Here is an 18,724-nt window from a genome sequence, read left to right on the forward strand (position 1 = left end):
AAGGTATTAAAACATACATATCCGTCTGTTTCGTATTCGTACAAATATATTTGTATATATCGGGAGCAAATTATTTTCAAATTATTTCTCTTCTGCTTGCTTGTGTTGATTTCTTCTGCACAGCCACACCAGATAAAAACCACACCGTTTTAAAAAAACAGCTGTTAACAGTTTATCTTAATCCATTTCTCATTTCGTCACAGTTCCGAGTATCTGAAATGCTAATCAAACTACTGACACATTTTATTATTTTTAAATCATGGCCTTTGAGCAAAATATATATTTATATGTTGCGTTTTTACAACGAATGTTTATTCTGTATTAACTGTTCAAGGCTTTATTATATGCATGATCAACCTGCTAAGAATGCTGAACAGAACGAGGCCGGAACTCACCCTACGAGAGTTGATTCAGCAAACAGCAGTTCGTTTTTACCATAATATCCAAACAATAACCTTAGGTATGGATAAAACACATTTTATAACAGTTAACCTAAAGACTCCTGCTATCTTGGGTGAGCTTCAATTAACCCTACAGCCTTAACCGTCATTGCAGATAGAGCGAACGTATGAAATCTGTGCAATTAAAGCAAACACACCGTAAATGCTTGGGTTTGTACACATCTACAGCGAATGCAGCGAGATATTACTTTGCACATCAAATAAACATGAAGTGAAGAAGAGTTACCTCGTGCTATTCTAAGAAGAGGTATGGTCCCACTAGCTCACCACCACTCGAGCTCGGTAGGGTTGGACAGCTCTTTCAAGCGGGTTCACAGCTGTCTTCACTTGCTCCTCGGCCATGCACAGCCTCAACGAAGGCTGATTTATCAGCTAACATCGCCTCCTGCTGTACCTTTTGTCATATTGCTCGGTATTCACTCAATAGGATCATCCAATTTAAAAAAAAACAACAATTTTTAACGCATTTCGTTAATGGTTTAGTATTATAGGATCCATTTTTCGCAATCTGCATATTTAATGAACGCACTAGTTAATATTGAATAATAACTTAATAAGGAACTATCAATCTTTTTACACAAAAGGAGAGGTGGATGCGGGGCTAGCGGTTGAGCAACAGATTTATAAATCGAAACCTTGTAGGAATTCAGTTTCCAATCCGGGTTGAGTAAATACCGATACGACGTTTTTTTCTGAAAGGTGCGTTTCTGAAAGAGTTTCAACTCTTAGCCGAAGGTTTGTGAGGTCAAATGGCAGGCGAGAGGCCGTACCGTCAAGCTAATCAGTTTGGTCCGTTTTTCAAAGAGTCAGGTCACGTGAGAAACAGCTGTAGTTTTGCTGCATGGCCACAGGGGAGAAGCAGAGACCACATTATTTAATAAAAGCGATATAACAGGCCGTCTTGTGTATTTTTTCTTTCTTGAATTAAGTACATTTTTGCCTGTGGTCTAAGAGTTATTTGATGAATACACTTTTATATATGGTATGTGTGCGATTGTCGCACATAAGTGTATTTTTGAGAACGCAAAGCGACTTTCATTTTAATGGCAGAGTTGTATTTGAAGATTAAATTAAATTATAAATCCTAATTTTTATTTATATCCACATACAAACAGATTTTCTTGTACTTGAATCATAGTTTGAAAATCCAAAAATTCCTGCACGGGATCTCTCTCTGAAATATGAGTTTTCGTAGCCTCTGGGCTCTGTAACGCAGTCACAAGTTGTGGTAGTACTGGATATAGAGAAAGATGTGGGATCCCTAATGTAATTCTATTATGTTTAAGGATATGTAGGATGTACAGTGTACAGATGTACACTGTATCTGACCAACAGTGAAAAAAAATGTCTTGCTTTTCCAGATGCAACAACTGATCTCCTTCCTAGGACTAAGACTCACAAACGTACCATAACCGAATTGGCTTCATCACTCTGCTCTCCTCCCCACTAATAGCTGATGTGTGGTGAGCGTTCAGGCGCACTCTGACTGCTGTCGCATCATCCAGGCGGGGGCTACACATTGGTGGTGGTGGAGGGGAGTCCCCATTACCTGTAAAGCGCTTTGAGTGGAGTGTCCAGAAAAGTTCTATATACGTGTAAGCAATTATTATTATTATTATTATTATTATTATTATAACAATACAGGACAAATAAATCAACTTCTGTCACATATCAAAGGACAGGGCAAACACCCACAAACATATCATGTGTACATCCTTGTGTCCATCCCTCACAGAGCTCAGTTACTTTATCTTGGGAAAATGAAGAGCTTATTCTGGAATCAAATCTCCAAAAGAGATATTTCAAACAATACTAGAATCAGTGGACAAAACTGGAAATTAAGTCCTGGAGTATTGCAGACTGATCTTCTGCTTCTGATAGATATTTGTACACCTAATAAGTCATGAGTATGAAGCTAATTATTTTGCAGTACACTATGAGGTAATCCTTGTTGGCAATATTTGTGACAGACAGCAGTAGAAATCTGTGACTCACTTCCTTTAACAGGAAAGGTGTCACCTATACACAGTACAACACTGGCAGGAGAGAGGGAGGTTGCTTTGCACAGAGCAGTGACGATCCAATCAGTATGACATCCTCAGTTTTCATTATTCTGTTGGTTGTATCGGGTAAGGACTTCCTAAACATGCCACTCCATTATCTCCAGTAATCAATGTTTTGAGAAGAATGTACCTTTATTAACTGAATTCATTTGCATAGAAATCTAAAGCTTGTATATTTTATTTTTATAGTCCTGCTAATATAAATGTCAGATGTTACATATCGATTAATTATGTGATAACCTGCTGTGTTTCTCTCTGTTCCCAGGTTTGTGTGGAGGTGACAGAGTTGATCAGCTGTCTGATGCCCTGACTGTGCTGGAGGAAGGAACTGTGATCATACACTGCAACTTTTCTACCATGAGCAACAATCCAGATTTATTCTGGTACCAACAGCATCCACAGCAACCACCACAGTATATACTTCGCATGGACAGCTACAAAACTTATTATTCACCAGCTTTCTCTAAAGAACATTTCTCAGCCTTTCTATCCAAAGCAGACATGAGAGTCTCTCTAAACATCTCCACGGTAAAGCTGAGAGACTCTGCAGTGTATTACTGTGCGCTGCAGCCCACAGTGACTGAAACTCCTCATTTCCTGCAGCAAAGAACGCATTTTAAACTCTTTGTGAAACATATATATATATAGATGCATTTCCTCCAGGCATTGCACACGCATTTATTTTATTATAGATATCAGATTGTCAATATTGTTTATCTTTGTTTAGTTTTTCTTCTTTTAATTAAGACAGAAGAGCTATCCCAAACAAATGAGAGTGTGAAACTGTAGAAAAAACACTTCTTAGGGATTGAGACCTCTCTTATTTATGCTGTGCTTTCTTTCCAGAGCTATGAGGCATGCCTTGTCAACGCGCAGTGGCAAATGCTTGACGTTTTTTAGAACGGGGAAAAAAATCATTCGGGTGGCACTGTGTAAGCGCGTTGGTGGTATAGTGGTGAGCATAGCTGCCTTCCAAGCAGTTGACCCGGGTTCGATTCCCGGCCAACGCATCGCACAGACTTTTTCAAACCGTTTAAAAGGCTCCTTCTAGCGCCCTGTACCATTTCCCACAAAGTAGCGAAGAAGAATGATACGTTGAAGAGTGTTTTATTCCTCTTTACACTGAAATATGGCTTCAGAGATTTGCACTGAATGTGTGGCTTTAGAAACATATTCGTTAATACATAACGGAGCCTGAAGCCCCTTTCGGGTTATTCGGGTCTTCAGACAGCTTGCAATGTTGCAATCTCTAGCGTGAGAAGAGCCTTCACACCGCAGCCAAAGACTTCTTAAAGTGCCCTTTTGAGCTGAAGGAGTTCTCTCTCTTCAAGGTCATAACTGTGCGTACCATAGAATCTGTGATTGACAATTTCCATTAGTGTTCTCTGCCAGCTTCCAATAAAAACATCTGTGATTCGGTTACACACTTCTTGAAAGTAGCAAACGAAGCAGGAAACGTCTTTTGAGGAACGGCAAAACTGAATGTGGAAGCAGACGTTGTATTACCATGTCTCCCTGTACACAAGACAACAGCGCAATATTACCGTCACTGTGGTTTTCGAATGAAAAAATAACAAACTGCACCTAGCCAAGAGCGTTGGTGGTATAGTGGTGAGCATAGCTGCCTTCCAAGCAGTTGACCCGGGTTCGATTCCCGGCCAACGCAACGGTGTCACTTTTCAAACTAATCCGCGACCCCTTTAAAGAGCTCTTGAAGCTCGATTTAACATTTTTTACAAAGACATATGAAGTGCATTACAAGTATAAATGCTGTTTTCAAACATTAAGGAAGTGTCCCATCATCACGAATCATCACGGCCCGTGGTCTTCTGTTCGATATTTAAAAGGTTTAGGTGCTTAAGAGTAAGATTTATCTGGGAGCGGCGACGCACCTAAAGCCATTAGTAACGTATACACGAATTGATGCACAGTTTATGATGGCTGAAACGGCGTAGGCGCGGTGGCCAAGTGGTAAGGCGTCGGTCTCGTAAACCGAAGATCACGGGTTCGAACCCCGTCCGTGCCTCTTTAAGTTTGAGTGTTATTTGATCATTCCCATAAATTTACTCTCTAATCAAGGAAGCACAAAAGCGGGTGTAGCGTTTGCTGCCCTTTTTCGATTGTATTGCTTGTGTGCAAGAAAGCCTCATGATACAGTCAGTTTTTCAGTGCATTCACATGGTACATCCTACCTAGACTGCTCGCTTCAAGAACTTCTTGTCTATATTTACATCTATATTTACCCTTATCTGTATCAATGTTTGAAAGGAACAATTTCGCTTTGTTTCTATTTCACTTTTCAATGCTGCAGAGAACACCGATAGAAATTATGATTTCCTGCAGCTGAAATCCTGCAGCTGGGAGCTGCGCTTTTAGTAAGTCCTAGTTATTGTCAGGATGATCTCAGAAGTGCCAGTCTTTTCTTCCCGCTTGAGAGGTTCCTTAATCGCTAATTATTGCGGAACGGATAAAAGACTGGCACCATCGAGTGCATTAAGGCACGGACGGGGTTCGAACCCGTGATCTTCGGTTTACGAGACCGACGCCTTACCACTTGGCCACCGCGCCCACAAGTTAACCAGCTACCATAAATTGTGGATCAACTCATGTATACGTTACTAATGGCGTTAGGTGCGTTGCTGCTCCCAGGTAAATCTTACTCTTAAGCACCTAAACCTTTTTCATATCGAACAGAAGACCGCAGGCCGTGACGATTCAACAATTCAACATTCTCAAATGTATTGTTTAAACTATCCTTTAGGACAACAGCAGCTAAACGCTATCTTCGTTTTTCGTTTCGTAAACCAAGAATTATTTTAGTCCATAAAGAAACCATCCACTCACGTCGTCAGGTTGTTGTTTTTTTTCCATTCAAATTGAGGTTAGGTATGATTTTGGGATCGACTCTCACCTAAATTATCCTGAAAATGTAGCCAAGTGTCTCGCAGACGGATACGAAATATTGTCTTGGTACGTTCACTGAGCCTCCTTTAGAATCAATGCAGGTATTACCCTGATATTTGACCTGCGCCTCTTGTAGGCAGAGAACAGTTACTGTTCCGATACTCCTGGAGGACTTTGTTACCGTTTGCTGTTACACAGACACGTTTCTGAACGATCTTCATATTCACTCTTCTGCCCGGTGAATGTACCCAAAAAGATTATTTTACTGATAATTATGTTGTAACCCCTCAATCAATAGAATCATGATCAAATATATTTATCTTTCCATGAAAAACAAAATCTATCAAGGATTGCTGATCATTCCACTCTGACTTTCTCGCCTTCTCTGGCGCATTTCCAACCTGCGGAATGAGGACATACTGCGCCCCCTGCTGACAGAGAACAGTTACTGCTCTTATACTTAACACGAGCCTCCTGTATAGGCAGAGCAAACACTGGATTCCTCACCAACCCGACCAACACCGTGAATATGGCCAGCTAGAACCAAACTTGACGATCACCTGCACAGCAGTGGCACAATAGTCAAGTTGGATTTAGCAAGGATCAAGCATTGTTTTATTGTAAACATTTAATGCAAAGTGCAGAGTGTGTACTGGTGGATAAGATACAAATATCGAGTATTAATTGTATAAGTGGAAGATTTCATTTTGACCTCAGGCTCTGCGTCCGCTTAACACCTCTAGTTCAGTAGTTCAGTCAAATTCAAATTATAATGAGGCGACAATATTATAATATTTAATATTTTCAGTGTTTGACATTAACCCGCTTAGCTGAGAATGTTTTCCAACGTAAGAATAGAAAACAAGAATTGCTCTTTAAATTCCGTTCACTAGATGACAGATTACCACAAATTTGCGTTTCGATTAAAAAAAATGTCATACGCAAGACAGAATCGATCACAGGGCTTTTTCTTTTGTCTGATAGTGAGTTAAAGTCTAAATATCTAAATTAATCTTCCATAATTCTCAGATCACAGGAGTGTTACAGGAAACAAAAGGATGCTTTAACTAAATGGACTGTCAAACGCTTTTACACATTAGTTATATAGCTACAGTGACTGTAAAGTGAGTATAGTCAGTACTTATGATGTAAAGAAAAAATGTGCCCAATTAAACTTTTATTTGTTTCATAATATATCTTATATGCTTTTTGTTTTTCTACTTTTTAGGAAATGTAACATTTTATAATCATTTAAAAATATAGCCCCCCACTGTTTATCAATGTATTGGTTTTTAAAGTATTTTTTTCTTGTTAACCTAATTAGCAGTAGGGAATTGATTGAAGTTCTATTTGACACAGTTCAGAAATCATATCAGAGCTCGTGGCTCAGAGCTCGTTGAGATTCCCTTGGTCCCCACACAGCTGTGTTGACGTTGAGATTGCTCATCCTGTGACCTCAAGCCATGTCAGTCTGTGCTGATGTCGTTCAGGGAAAGAGGCTTGTCTACTCAGTCAGTAAGGCACTGTCACACAGTGTTACATCATTCTCTCAGGTGATGCTGTACTCTATATCATATTCTTTCAAGACTGAAGAGAAACGATGATTCTTAGCTTCTTGGTTGTTTTCTGCTTTGGTAAATATTTGTATTTCTATGAATATTTAAGATTATCATCTGCCTTTTTATTATGCTCTCATACTTCCATTGATCATTCATTGATCGATTCCTAATGACTGATTTTTTTTCCCCCAGGGATGAGTTATGGAGATAAGGTTGATCCATGGAAGGATACTGAAATAACTGAGGAGACAAAAGAGTCCAGGATCTACTGCAATTACTCTGTGACTAACAGTGCTGCTTATGAGAATCTCTTCTGGTACCAGCAGAGACCAGGGAGGTATCCCAGTTATGTTCTCCACTGTTCTAAAACAGGCAGTGGAACTGCAGACTTCAGATGTGAAGAATTTGACAGCAGGTTTACAGGATACTTGAATCTCACAGCAAAGCTCACCTACTTGTCAATCTCACGCACACAGCTGTCTGACTCTGCTCTCTACTACTGTGCTCTGAGGCCCACAGTGAGACTGATTAAGGAGCAGCTGCTCACAAAACCCTCTGTAGAAAATGCTTGAGATGAAGTATCACTTAAACATTGTGTGGTGGCAATACCTTCCCTGTCAGGGAGTCTCAGCATAGAGGACAGCGCTCAGTTCTGAGAGACATTTATTCAGTGCAGAAGAGGGTGGATAACTCTATAAGAGAACAATCCAGTGCAGGGAAAAGTGGTCTTAATGGTTTGCTCTTGTCATACATCTGTATCTTATGAAACTGACAGTTTTGCTTCTAACGTATTATCATCTTTGATCATGCTTGCAGGAAAAATAAAACATGCATCACTGAGAAAAAACGGCAAATGCATTAACTCTTACAGTGGAAATTCAGTTTCCGTTTATGTTTTCTGGCATTTCACTTTATACATCTGTTTTTTTTTTTGTGGTCAGTCTTTTACAATACTCCTGAACACGACCAACCACCTATTTCATATGCAGCCCTGACAGCACCATTGTCACTCTGCCCCATATAGACCTGTGAACTAGATCTATCTGTGGAGATATTTTTATCTCAACTCCGGATGCTTTAACCCACCCAGCACACAGCTCAACCTGAGAAAATCTTTTTTTTTTTTTTAAGGTGACAATTTAAATGTCACAGGCAGCACACTTGCTCTGCCTTTGCTAAGATCGCGCTGCAGGTACTGGAGCCAAACCACAGTCACATTCACCAGCAAAACCAAAAGAAAAAAAGCTGAACCTTGTTCCATTTTTGAAAGGTAAGACCCTCAACACACATTCATTAATACATCTGACACGCTTTGATTATAAAAAACTTTAAACTGCAAACGCAGTAATTTACCTGTAACCAGGTAAATTATTTGTTGTCAAATAATGGCTTTAATAGTCAATCTAAAATATTAAAAGGAAAAAATAACTTTTGTGTGATAAAACACGTGAGTGGTTTTAAGTATTTGGGGTTTCTGATTCATCTATTTTCTGACCACTTTTTTCCAATTTAGGATTTTAGGGTCCCAGCAAGTAACAGGTGCAAGAGAGGGCACACACAGGCACAACCACTCATACCAGGGCCAGTTTCCTTCAGAAGCCAAACAATCTACCAGCACATTTGTTTACAGTGTGGGAGGTAACCCACATGAACACAGTGAGAACATACAAACTCCACACAAACAGCACCTCATATCCAGTCTTGAACCCCAAACCCCAGCACTGCAAGGTATCAATGCTGATGACCCACTGCCCCCCCATGCCACCCCAGGCTTACTGCTCTGCACACATTTTAGTGTTCAGTACAGTAGAAGGCTCCACAGTCAAAATGTCGTGTTTCCTTTCTTCTCTTTTCAGCACGGAATAAACCTTTACTTGTTCATTTATCATCTATGTTTTATTTTACTGTGATAATAATCAGCTTTGGAATTTTTTTCATTTTGAAATATGTTTTTTAATTAAATGATACTTTTACTCTTAGCAAAGCTTCAAGGCAGGGACGTGAATCAGGCCCAGCCCTGTAGAATGATTTGTGCATGTTTCTATTGCCCAATCAAAATAATTAATAGCTTTAAAAACCATTAAAGCATAAAATACCGACAGTTTTAAAACTGTCCTGATAGGTTCATGCAAACCAAAAACTGCTGTTCATACTGCATCTATGAATCAAACTTTCATTTAGCAGATTTGGGGAGTATGTTGTGCATTTTCAGTTGTTTGTGCTGTCACATCATCACTATACAGTGAGACTTTAAATATTTGCTCCACAAACCAGATATTACTGTATAACAGAAATAAAAAAGGCTGTAGTGTTGACATGATTGAAGATTTTTTTTCATTAGTCTATCCCTTTATCATTTGTCTCCAGATAACCAATCCTCACACGTTGATTCGTTTTAAACCAGAAATGAAAAGTCTGATCATCACACACTTTAGGTCAACAATCAATTTACTACTCTTTGAAAACCATATAGGCTTGAGAGACAAGACAAAATAAGTGTTTTTTTACACCCCTTTTCTTATACTGCTGCCAAATGTCTTTAAAAAAATACATTCAGAACTCCAAGTGCTGCAGAACAGTTAGCCTTCAATGTGAAGCTGCTGTTCTACAAAACAGACAGCACTTATAAGCTGCCCACAGAAACCAAAACCTGACAGACCACCAACATGCTTTGTTTTTCCATTCACTGACATGAGAGCTGCCAAGCCATTGAGTGTCCCCAGCAAAAGAGCTTCAACTGCCAAGATGTTGGGGCTGCTGCTTCTGTTCTTTGGTATCCAAAAAGGTAACTCGTGTTCAACAGACACCATTCCTTATGTAATTCAAAATGAGTATTTATACTGATGGATTCCTCTGTTGGTTTGACGTGATTCATTTTTCTTTGTTAGCTTTAACTAACAAGCATTTTTTTTATCATCTCCGTTATTCTCACATTAACAGGGAGAGATTGGGAAATGATGTTTTTCGCTTTCCATAACAAAATGCGTCTTGCATGGAGTTTTGTGTTCAATATGATTTCCGAGTATAAAATATATCTGATAGGTGGGTGTGGATTATATGTCTTGCTCAGGTAGAAATCCAAATCTAAGAAAAAACACAATCTCTAATTGTGAAATGACACTTAAATCAAATTAGAAATGTTCTGTAATGTAATGCACACATCCTTAAAGGAGCTAGCAGTAAAATAGAGCATGTTTTTTTCTGCATTAGTGACTATTATTTTTGGTCGAAAATTTACCCTAATTACTCTTGCATTATCTTCCTCATTTTCAATCATTCTTCCCCAATTTTCCTCATTTCACTCCTCCAAACCCTAGACTTAGGTTTTCTACCTCAAATTCAGATTTTTGTAATAGTTTCCATCCAATATGGACTTTGCCGTAACAGAGAAAACTTTTTTTCCTGTAACAAACGTGTAAGTGTGGATCTGGTTTTCCTCTCATTCTGCTCCTTCTTTTCTCCTCCAGGAACAGCAAGTTCAGCTGTGGTTCAATACCCCCGGAGTCTCAAAGCCCTGGCTGGTGCTGGTGCCACTGTGAACCTGACCTGCACCATAAACGACTTAACGGCCCGCTGCAACTCCACAGCTTGGGTCCGAGTGGCGCTGAGTGGGGGTATGAGAATGGACCTCTATGCCAACAGCTCAAAAAACCATGACGATACAGGCTTAAGCAAAACCCAGAGAACGTGTCTTCTTACCATCTATAACCTCCAAGCCAAGGACTCGGGAATCTATTACTGTGTTTACATGCATGGTAAAACTCCCTATTTTGGGAACAGCTCCAGAGTGGAAGTGATAGGTGAGTTAACATGGAATTATCTTTCGTGCAGTGAGTAACAGAAAACTACACGGAATCTCTACCTAGGTCTCTGAAGTAAGCTTACATGTTATACAGCAAAATAACAAAATTGTTAATACTACCCACATCCAAAACATGTATGATGAATATTATTTTACAGATTTATAGATTTTACTATACTAATGAGCATGTGCAAATTGTTTGTTCAGTTACAGTTTTTCCAATGAGAAGAATGTAAAATACAGTTGAAAGTACTGTCTTGATAATACCCATATAACCATATTAAGCATTTGAAATCCACAGGTATTAGGCAAATATATTTGTCTGGTGCTCACTAGCTATTTAAAGAAAAATTCCATGCAAGCTATAAAAAATGAATCTAATCAATACAATTAATAAAATAAAAAACAATAAAATTAATTAAACATCTGTTTGCATTTTTCATAGCCAATGGTCCTATTGAAAATCAGTATTCCAACTATAAAAGGAAATATAAGTTTAACACTTTATCACAAATTCTTTCAATTCATCTATTATTATACATGGATATTTTCATTGAAATGACTGATTAGGCGTTTGTTTTTTTTAAACTAACATTAGGACATCACATCGGTTTCTAAAGATGTTTTTTTCCCCATGGACAGTCTGAACATGTTTGTTAACTTTTTATCGTATTGCTTGTAGCGATTCCACATTTATATGCAGTGTTATATTTGTCTGCGATATGTAATATGAAAGCTGACGTACACACGAATGTGATTTTACACAGCCATTGAATTTAGAATTCGAAAGGTAAACGCAGTTTCCATCTCAAGATGCGTTGTGAATATATGTGATTTTTAAGCACAGCTAATAATTTCTGAGCGATCATTATTTAGGTCATAGTGGCAGAAAAAGTTCAGGCTGAGAAACTGCTGTTACAATGTTGCAAACCAACAGAAACATGGTGAAAAAAAAGTTTTAGTTTTTGGAGATATCAATAATGGTTGTAATAATTTCTGTGGAGTGATACCAGTTTTGCCCTCTTCTGTTGTAAGTACTTATTTAGTACCTGGTTTGGTAAATTGGGACAAAAGCTATTGATAAACACACAGTGTGTTTATCTAGTTCCCTTCCATTCAGACACTTTTACATTTCAGAGTTGCAGGAATTCCTACTATAAGCATGTCTCAAATTATCGCAATTACAAAAGAACTTGAAGCTGAGAATAAAAAAAAGGTAAACAAAGGCAATTTGGAAAAAAAAACACTCTTTCTCAGACGCAGACTTAGAACATGCTAATATACTGTTACAGTACAAATGAGGTTTTGTTCAGTATAGGCTTAAGGCTTATAGGCTTTTACTCTTCAAACATGCTTGCACATACAGTACATTGTGGTAAAGAATGAAAGGTTATGTTGTCTACAAGTCACTTTGTTCAACTGACTAGCCAAAGAAATCAATTAAAAAAAAGTATAATGCATTTTCTCTCCAAAAAAAAAATGTTAAAATACAGGAACACTATTAAAATTAATCACATGCCATAGGGGGTTTAAAAGTAACTTTATTTTTACAAATCTATTTTAATTAGCGATCAGCGATCTTTAAGTGTGTTTAACAAATGAAAGGCAGCATACCTTACCACAAACTGAATTTACAACTGAATTTAATTAGTTTATTAACCCAGGTTCTACCAATGTACATCTTTATTTGCATGTACAGTAGTTCATCCATCAATTGTAATCAACCACCTAATTTATTAGTTCAAATTAATCAATTAAAATTACTCAGATTTAAGCCTGACTTAATCTGCCCATTTGTTATCAAACAGTTCATTTACAAGCTTTGCTTTCCTTTGCCTACAGTTTCTATGTCAGGTCTAAAACTGAAAAATAAGAAGCTTTTGAGCAGTTTTGCAAGAATAATTAGTTACATAAAAATGCACACGTACATATCTCTTTTGCAATGTTTCATTCTTCTGTAATACTACTGTACCACTATAACACTTCATCAGATATTGACTGAATTATTGAAAAAACTAGTAACAAATCTATATATATATCAAAACAATATCGGTAACGATAACTAATCATTTCAAATTTTAGGTCTTACCAACACAGTTCAAAAAAGGTTCAATGTGTTTTAAAGTTGTTTGTAAAGTACTAAACAGGTTAAATGATACAATGAACTAAATTAAATTAAAACATTTTGCTGTGACCTGAATCAGCTGACAATGCTTAATGTTTTAAATACTCTAAACTATTTTATAGCCTATGTTTTCTTTTGTGATCCTGAAGTTATCAGTCGTGTATAACATTTGTGAAATTTCAGAAAATTGAATACTAAGAAATCCAGTTACATGTCTAGACTGCGTAGTGTTTGTTTTCGACAAAGCAGGGCAATATCTAATATTCCAAGACATGGAAGTGCATTTTATCATTATTCCTAAGTGTCATAACTGTAAAATTATTACAATTTACTGATAAGAAAAGACACTAGGTGACTTCTAGGCTGCTCAACACTGCTCTCCTTCGAACAGAGCCTCCGAAGATGTCCCCGTCCATAGAGATCCTTCACCCAACATCTGATGCGGTTCAGTTTACTGGCGCGGTGTCCCTGTTGTGTCTGGTGCGGGGAGTCTCACTGCTGGAGGGGCGGGTTTTTTGGAGGATATCTGGGAAAGAGGAGACTGGGATCACTGACTCTGGGGGCTCAGATCCCAGGAAATCCGGCCAGGATTTCATCAGGAACCAGCTCTTCATTCCAGCACACACTTGGGCCAGTGGAGTCCCCTGTACCTGCGTGGTGCAAACAGACAGCGGCCTGGATATGAGCAAGACCGTCTCTCTCGGGGGTGAGGAAAATGCCGTTTCTCGGGTGTTGAACTTACACTGTGTTTCTTGGTATTGTGATTTTTATCTCGAGCAAGCACATTCTGACAACCCTTTCAAAATCAATTTATGACAATTCAATACAAAGACCTTTTTCTTCTAGAGTAATGTAGAAAAGGGATTGAGACAAAGTCTAAAAGAAACAAGAGCAAACTGATTCTATGCTGTTATGAGGCTGGGGTCCAGCTGGGGTTTAGTTTAGTTCTTTATTAATTCCATTAGATTTGGAAACACAAATACCAACTTTTTCAATGGAGTTAAATGAGATTTGTTTCCTCCCTTATACCAGACTTCACAATAAAACATGTAGAGTACAATCTAGTCTTAGATGTTAATTACTTGGGGCTGAATAGGCTCATATGTCATGAAAGTCATTTGTTAAAATATTTTATTAAAAAAATACAAAGCTAGAAAATTAATTTTGTGTACAGTGATAATATATGTTAGACTCTTTGAAATACATTAGATTCTAAACTGCAATTAAGACTTTGAGTGCTGTAGAATGATGTAAGAGTGTAGAATACAGCAATAACACAATTTGAAATTCTAAAAGATACTACAATTAGAAACATCAATACAGTAGTTCTTGACTTTATTTTATTCACAGTGGTAAACTGTAAATATAGAGACTTCACAACGGTCTAAACTAATGAAGCATATATAGTTTAATAATACAGTAATAATAATAATAATAATAATAATAATAATAATCATGTTTAATTAAATTTAAATACATTTTTATTTAAAATGTATATTTAATCAAATACATATTTTACTTTTGATGTTATTGTAGTTGTCTTCATTATTCAGATATATTAATATTTGCTTGCTTTAGCTAATATGTAAAAAGTGTCCTGTGCTTTGACAATTCCTTGACTGATTCAGCATATATTTATTAGTTGAGTACCATATTTTATGCATTCAATATTCCAAACTCTTTATTTTCAATTAGAGCCTTTTTGTTTCTAGAAATGTTTTCACCTTTGTCACTGGTTTGACGCTGCTGTATAGTTTCATGAAAGAAATACTGAGAACACAGACTCTAATGAATGGATGGAAAATCTTCCAACGTCAGGTGCTTTTGTACCATTCGTGTTGCATTGATAACAGATTCCAAATAAGTTGTTTTTAAAAGCAGAAACGTGATCTCTGTGAACAGACGTTTTCATCACAATTCTCGTGTTCCAGCAGATCCCTTAGCCTGCTCCTCTCTTTTCTATGGGATTGTAGCAGCAGCCTCTATCTCAATCATGGCTCTGCTCTTCCTTATTGTCTACAAAGTCAGGAGTGCTTCTGGTGAGTGTACTGAATGAGGAATTAAATTAAAATTTTCTCAGCCCCAACACGTAAACATTTTGTAAATATTGGTTTTTCATACAGTTTACATATCAGATTTCCTGACCACTGAGTTGTGAGTATTTTGCTGTATTTTACTGAGGAATGTTTTCAACCTTTGCTGCTGTTATATGTACACGTTTGTATGCTAAATATTATGTGCATTTATTTGCAAAAGTAATCTTATTACAAATTATACTACATATATAGTACATCGCATAAATATACTACAATACATTGTAGTTCATTGTGGTTCATTTTTAACATCCATATTAATAAATATACATTTTAAAATGTAAAATGAACTAATCAGTCATGATGCAATGAGTTATATATGAATATCAGATCACTATCAGCTGATATAGGCAAGTAAAATGTGCACAAAATGTGTTCCAGCTATGACTGCAAATTAGATGGGAATATATTCAGATAGTCTGCTTATTTGTATATTTTAGCTGCTACCCTGAATATTCTGCGATATTCAGTGGTGTTGACAAAAGTCCAACAACATTAGTTTGTGGACCATGAAGAATTAGTTGCTCATGACAAAACTGGGCAGAATGTAGGTCTCTCAGTTGTTCCAGTTGCGGTTCACACAAGGTGGTGGCAACAGTCGTGTGATTAGCTAGCTGTGAAGTTGTGAGCAGTTATGCAGAGCATTTTAGGTTGTGCAGCTATGGGTGGTGATTGCTGCTAACATCATCAGGTACTGTATATTAGCCACCCCATGTAAATGCTCCAGCCATAACTGGAGTGCAGATGTGTCTCCTTGGACTTGAAGTTTATTATTGCTGGTATGGGGGATTTTTTTATTGCTGGTATGGGGCACCTTTTCCAAATGCTTAATTGTGGCTTAATAAACATAGCCTTGATGCTACACTTTATAATACAAAGTTATTGGTTTTATTCATCTGTGTATTAGAAATAGTAATGTGGTTAATTAGAATATACGAATTTTCTAATAAAATTATTTTTGAAGCAGGGAGAAGAGAGAACACACCTGTCCGCTCCGGAAATACCAGTCACCCAAGCCCCAGAGATATGGTACATGACAGTTCTACTCGCTGTTCTCTTACACAATACTCAGAGGTAAAAGTGGTTTCTGTCGTTAAAATTAACAGAGTATTTAACTAATGAAGATACAGAGGACCAGTACTTAACCTCTCTTTGTACTTATTCCTCATCTGTTTTTCTGTCCCTTTCTCACTACCTCTATGGACATGTTCCTTACCTGAATTTCTCAGATCAAAGTGCTGTGAGGCAGTGTTATTGATTTCTTTCTTTCTGTATTCGTGGATTGGTCCACTGTACTATCATGTATATCAGAAAAGCTCCGTCCCTAACCTGGGCAGCTTTTTTCTGACGTGACTCTATCCCAACATTTCCTTTTGCTGATTTTTCCCCTCTCTTTTTTTGCCTTGTTCCTAACCTGTCTCCTGTTTTGTCCCTAAACGGTCTCTCCCTATTGCCTGCTGTCTGACTTGCAGGTTAGAGAAGTTGTGCAGTATGCGGCTCTGAAGTTTGACCACAGGAAAAAGAGACAGCGACAAGAGGAAACGCTCACATAAATCTAGTCTTTTCATACAATCAAGACAGAGCGAGGAAAACAGAGGTAAAAGAGCAGTGTTTGTAACATGCGGTGTTGTGAGGATATTTTGAAATTGTGCACAGGCTGGATAAAAAGCAAAGGTTTACAATTTTTGGAAAGCAACTTTTGAAGGCTTGAGACCGTGCAGAGATACAGAAATAGCAGAGAACAGATGGTAACGGTCTAATTAGATCACCTGAAGCACAGAACAAATTTAAGTGACCACAGCCAAAAGCTAAAAACCAGTATCCCAAATGGCTCAATAAATCAACTAATAAAATAATAAAGAACATTATAAAATGATTTAAAAAGATCAGGGTACATTTAAAGACAAGGAATTCCATGAATTGCAAAAAGAGGTTAAAAAAAAAAGATTTTAGTAAGATCAATAGAGAAATTACAAAAGGGAAAATCAAGACAATAACATGAAAATGGTTGATGTACTATGGTATCTCACCCATTATACTCAAGGAAATAAGAGATGTTACTCAGAAGCCATTGACACAACTCTTAAAAGGTTCACTTAAGACAGAGGTAGTACTCATAGACTGGAAATTTCCCAAGAGTGTACAACAGTGTTCTTGAAATTCAGTTTTGCGATATCTTCCATTCCACTTCCTGTTTTTGGACATTAGTAGCTCTATTAACCACGTGGCTCTATAAACCTCTGATCTGATAAATCCACTGATTCACACAGCTACCTCCTTTACAGCTCATGTCATCCCCAACTGACTGTAGACTGTAGGACTGTAGACCTTTCTCACTGGTTCTTGGACTTTGTTGGATATGCAGTGATGACACGGACTTCCAAAACCAAGCATTTTAAATTGATTCTTCTTTCGTTTACAGGGCTTGTCCTTCACTCAGTATTGACAATGACCTCACGTGAGCTAACACAGCCCTCAAAATTTCAACATGATGAGGAATTCCCATACTGTGAACTGTATTCCACTGGTGCTTCCCTTCCACAACACCATGCTGTCTACACCAAGTATCCTCAGAAAACGTCTTCAATATACAGGATGGCTACTCAAGTGGAACCTTTTCTCCCCCCAAAGACACCTAATCAGACCTACTGTACCATATTATCCCATTTAGCTAGCCACCTAATCTTTGCAACATCTTTCCCCAGTTTGCTGAATGCCATTTACAGGGATACTTAAGGGTTTGAATAAATGTGATCTTGTTTTCTGGAATTTTCAACATTTATGACAAATATTTATGTCAGTATTGCTCTGTGTGATACTATCATCATTACAATATAACACATTATCCCATCTGTTACTCACTCAAATAAAAAATACTCTTTTGTTCTTTATTTCATCAGTGTTATGAATAAATCTGAGCTTTTCGGTTTGCTCTTTTTAAAAGAAAGTCTGCTCGAACTCAGGCTCTGGGTTCAATTCTGGAGTTTATGTGAGCCTATGTGGAGTTTGTATGTTCTCTGTGCTCCCTGTATTTCCATGGGGTTTCTCCCGGGTGTCCTGGTTTTCTCTCTAATCCAAAGGCACACTGGTAGGTTAATTGGTTTCTAGGAAAACTGGCTCTGGTGTGTGCGTGAGTGTGTCTGTGTGTGCCCCATGATGGAATGGTGTCATGTACAAGGTTCATTCTTCATGCACTCATCGCTTGCTGGCTCCCCCACAACCCTGTATTGGATAAAGCAGTGAGAAAATTGATAGATGGACAGTTCTAAGTTGGGCATTAACAGACAACAGTTCAAAAGCAAGCACACACTTTGTGTCCATGTCTCTACTTGATAAGATGATAAGAATCCTGGTCAGCACCATGTCAGTATGATGAAAGACCAAACAGTGCTTACAGGAAATATAGTGGAGTAAGGATACTTTATTTTGTAAACAAAGGTAATTGAGTTAAAGTAACAGTACCCAAAAATGAAGTGGTTAAGTAAAGTACAGATGCTAAAAAAATACCTCAGTAGTGTAACAAAGTATTTCTGTGTTGTTTCTTTCCACCCCTTCCACCGTCATTAAGAGCACCTGTACAAACCTTAGTTTCTTAACAGACTGCAAGTTAAGTACATTTGTCAAATCTTAAGGATTTGAGAATCCTGATGCAATCCTCTATTGGAACTATACGGGCAGTGTTACAAAATGTCTATGCACAAGGTAACATTGTGTATT

The 18,724-nt window shown here is 37.7% G+C and overlaps 1 protein-coding gene and 4 non-coding genes across 5 annotated transcripts; 4 read left to right on the forward strand and 1 right to left on the reverse strand.

Moving 5' to 3' along the window:
* The first annotated feature begins 3,462 nt into the window (after positions 1-3,462).
* Positions 3,463-3,534, forward strand: trnag-ucc (transfer RNA glycine (anticodon UCC)). Its single transcript has one exon. It is a non-coding gene; the product is annotated as a tRNA-Gly (tRNA).
* Positions 3,535-4,118: 584 nt separating this feature from the next.
* On the forward strand, positions 4,119-4,190 carry trnag-ucc (transfer RNA glycine (anticodon UCC)). The gene has a single exon. It is a non-coding gene; the product is annotated as a tRNA-Gly (tRNA).
* A 288-nt stretch (positions 4,191-4,478) lies between these two features.
* On the forward strand, positions 4,479-4,550 carry trnat-cgu (transfer RNA threonine (anticodon CGU)). The gene has a single exon. It is a non-coding gene; the product is annotated as a tRNA-Thr (tRNA).
* Positions 4,551-5,020: 470 nt separating this feature from the next.
* On the reverse strand, positions 5,021-5,092 carry trnat-cgu (transfer RNA threonine (anticodon CGU)). Its single transcript has one exon. It is a non-coding gene; the product is annotated as a tRNA-Thr (tRNA).
* Positions 5,093-5,145: 53 nt separating this feature from the next.
* LOC148815127 (immunoglobulin lambda-1 light chain-like) lies at positions 5,146-17,835 on the forward strand. The gene is made up of 9 exons (XM_088905825.1): positions 5,146-5,173; positions 7,180-7,324; positions 9,645-9,772; positions 10,455-10,787; positions 13,306-13,620; positions 14,846-14,953; positions 15,972-16,036; positions 16,480-16,604; positions 17,430-17,835. The coding sequence occupies exons 1-8, from the start codon at positions 5,146-5,148 to the stop codon at positions 16,558-16,560; spliced, it is 1,203 nt and encodes a 400-aa protein (XP_088761951.1). The 3' UTR covers positions 16,561-16,604; positions 17,430-17,835.
* Positions 17,836-18,724: the final 889 nt, after the last annotated feature.

This window comes from Atractosteus spatula, chromosome 25 (assembly GCF_055471065.1).
Source record: "Atractosteus spatula isolate fAtrSpa1 chromosome 25, fAtrSpa1.hap1, whole genome shotgun sequence".
Lineage (NCBI taxonomy): Eukaryota > Metazoa > Chordata > Actinopteri > Semionotiformes > Lepisosteidae > Atractosteus > Atractosteus spatula.

Coding starts and splice junctions, on each gene's coding strand:
- LOC148815127 (XM_088905825.1), top strand. CDS start 5,146: ATGGCGTTAGGTGCGTTGCTGCTCCCAG. Junction 9,773..10,454: donor GTTCTTTGGTATCCAAAAAG/GTAACTCGTGTT, acceptor TTTCTCCTCCAG/GAACAGCAAGTTCAGCTGTG. Junction 13,621..14,845: donor CAAGACCGTCTCTCTCGGGG/GTGAGGAAAATG, acceptor CTCGTGTTCCAG/CAGATCCCTTAGCCTGCTCC.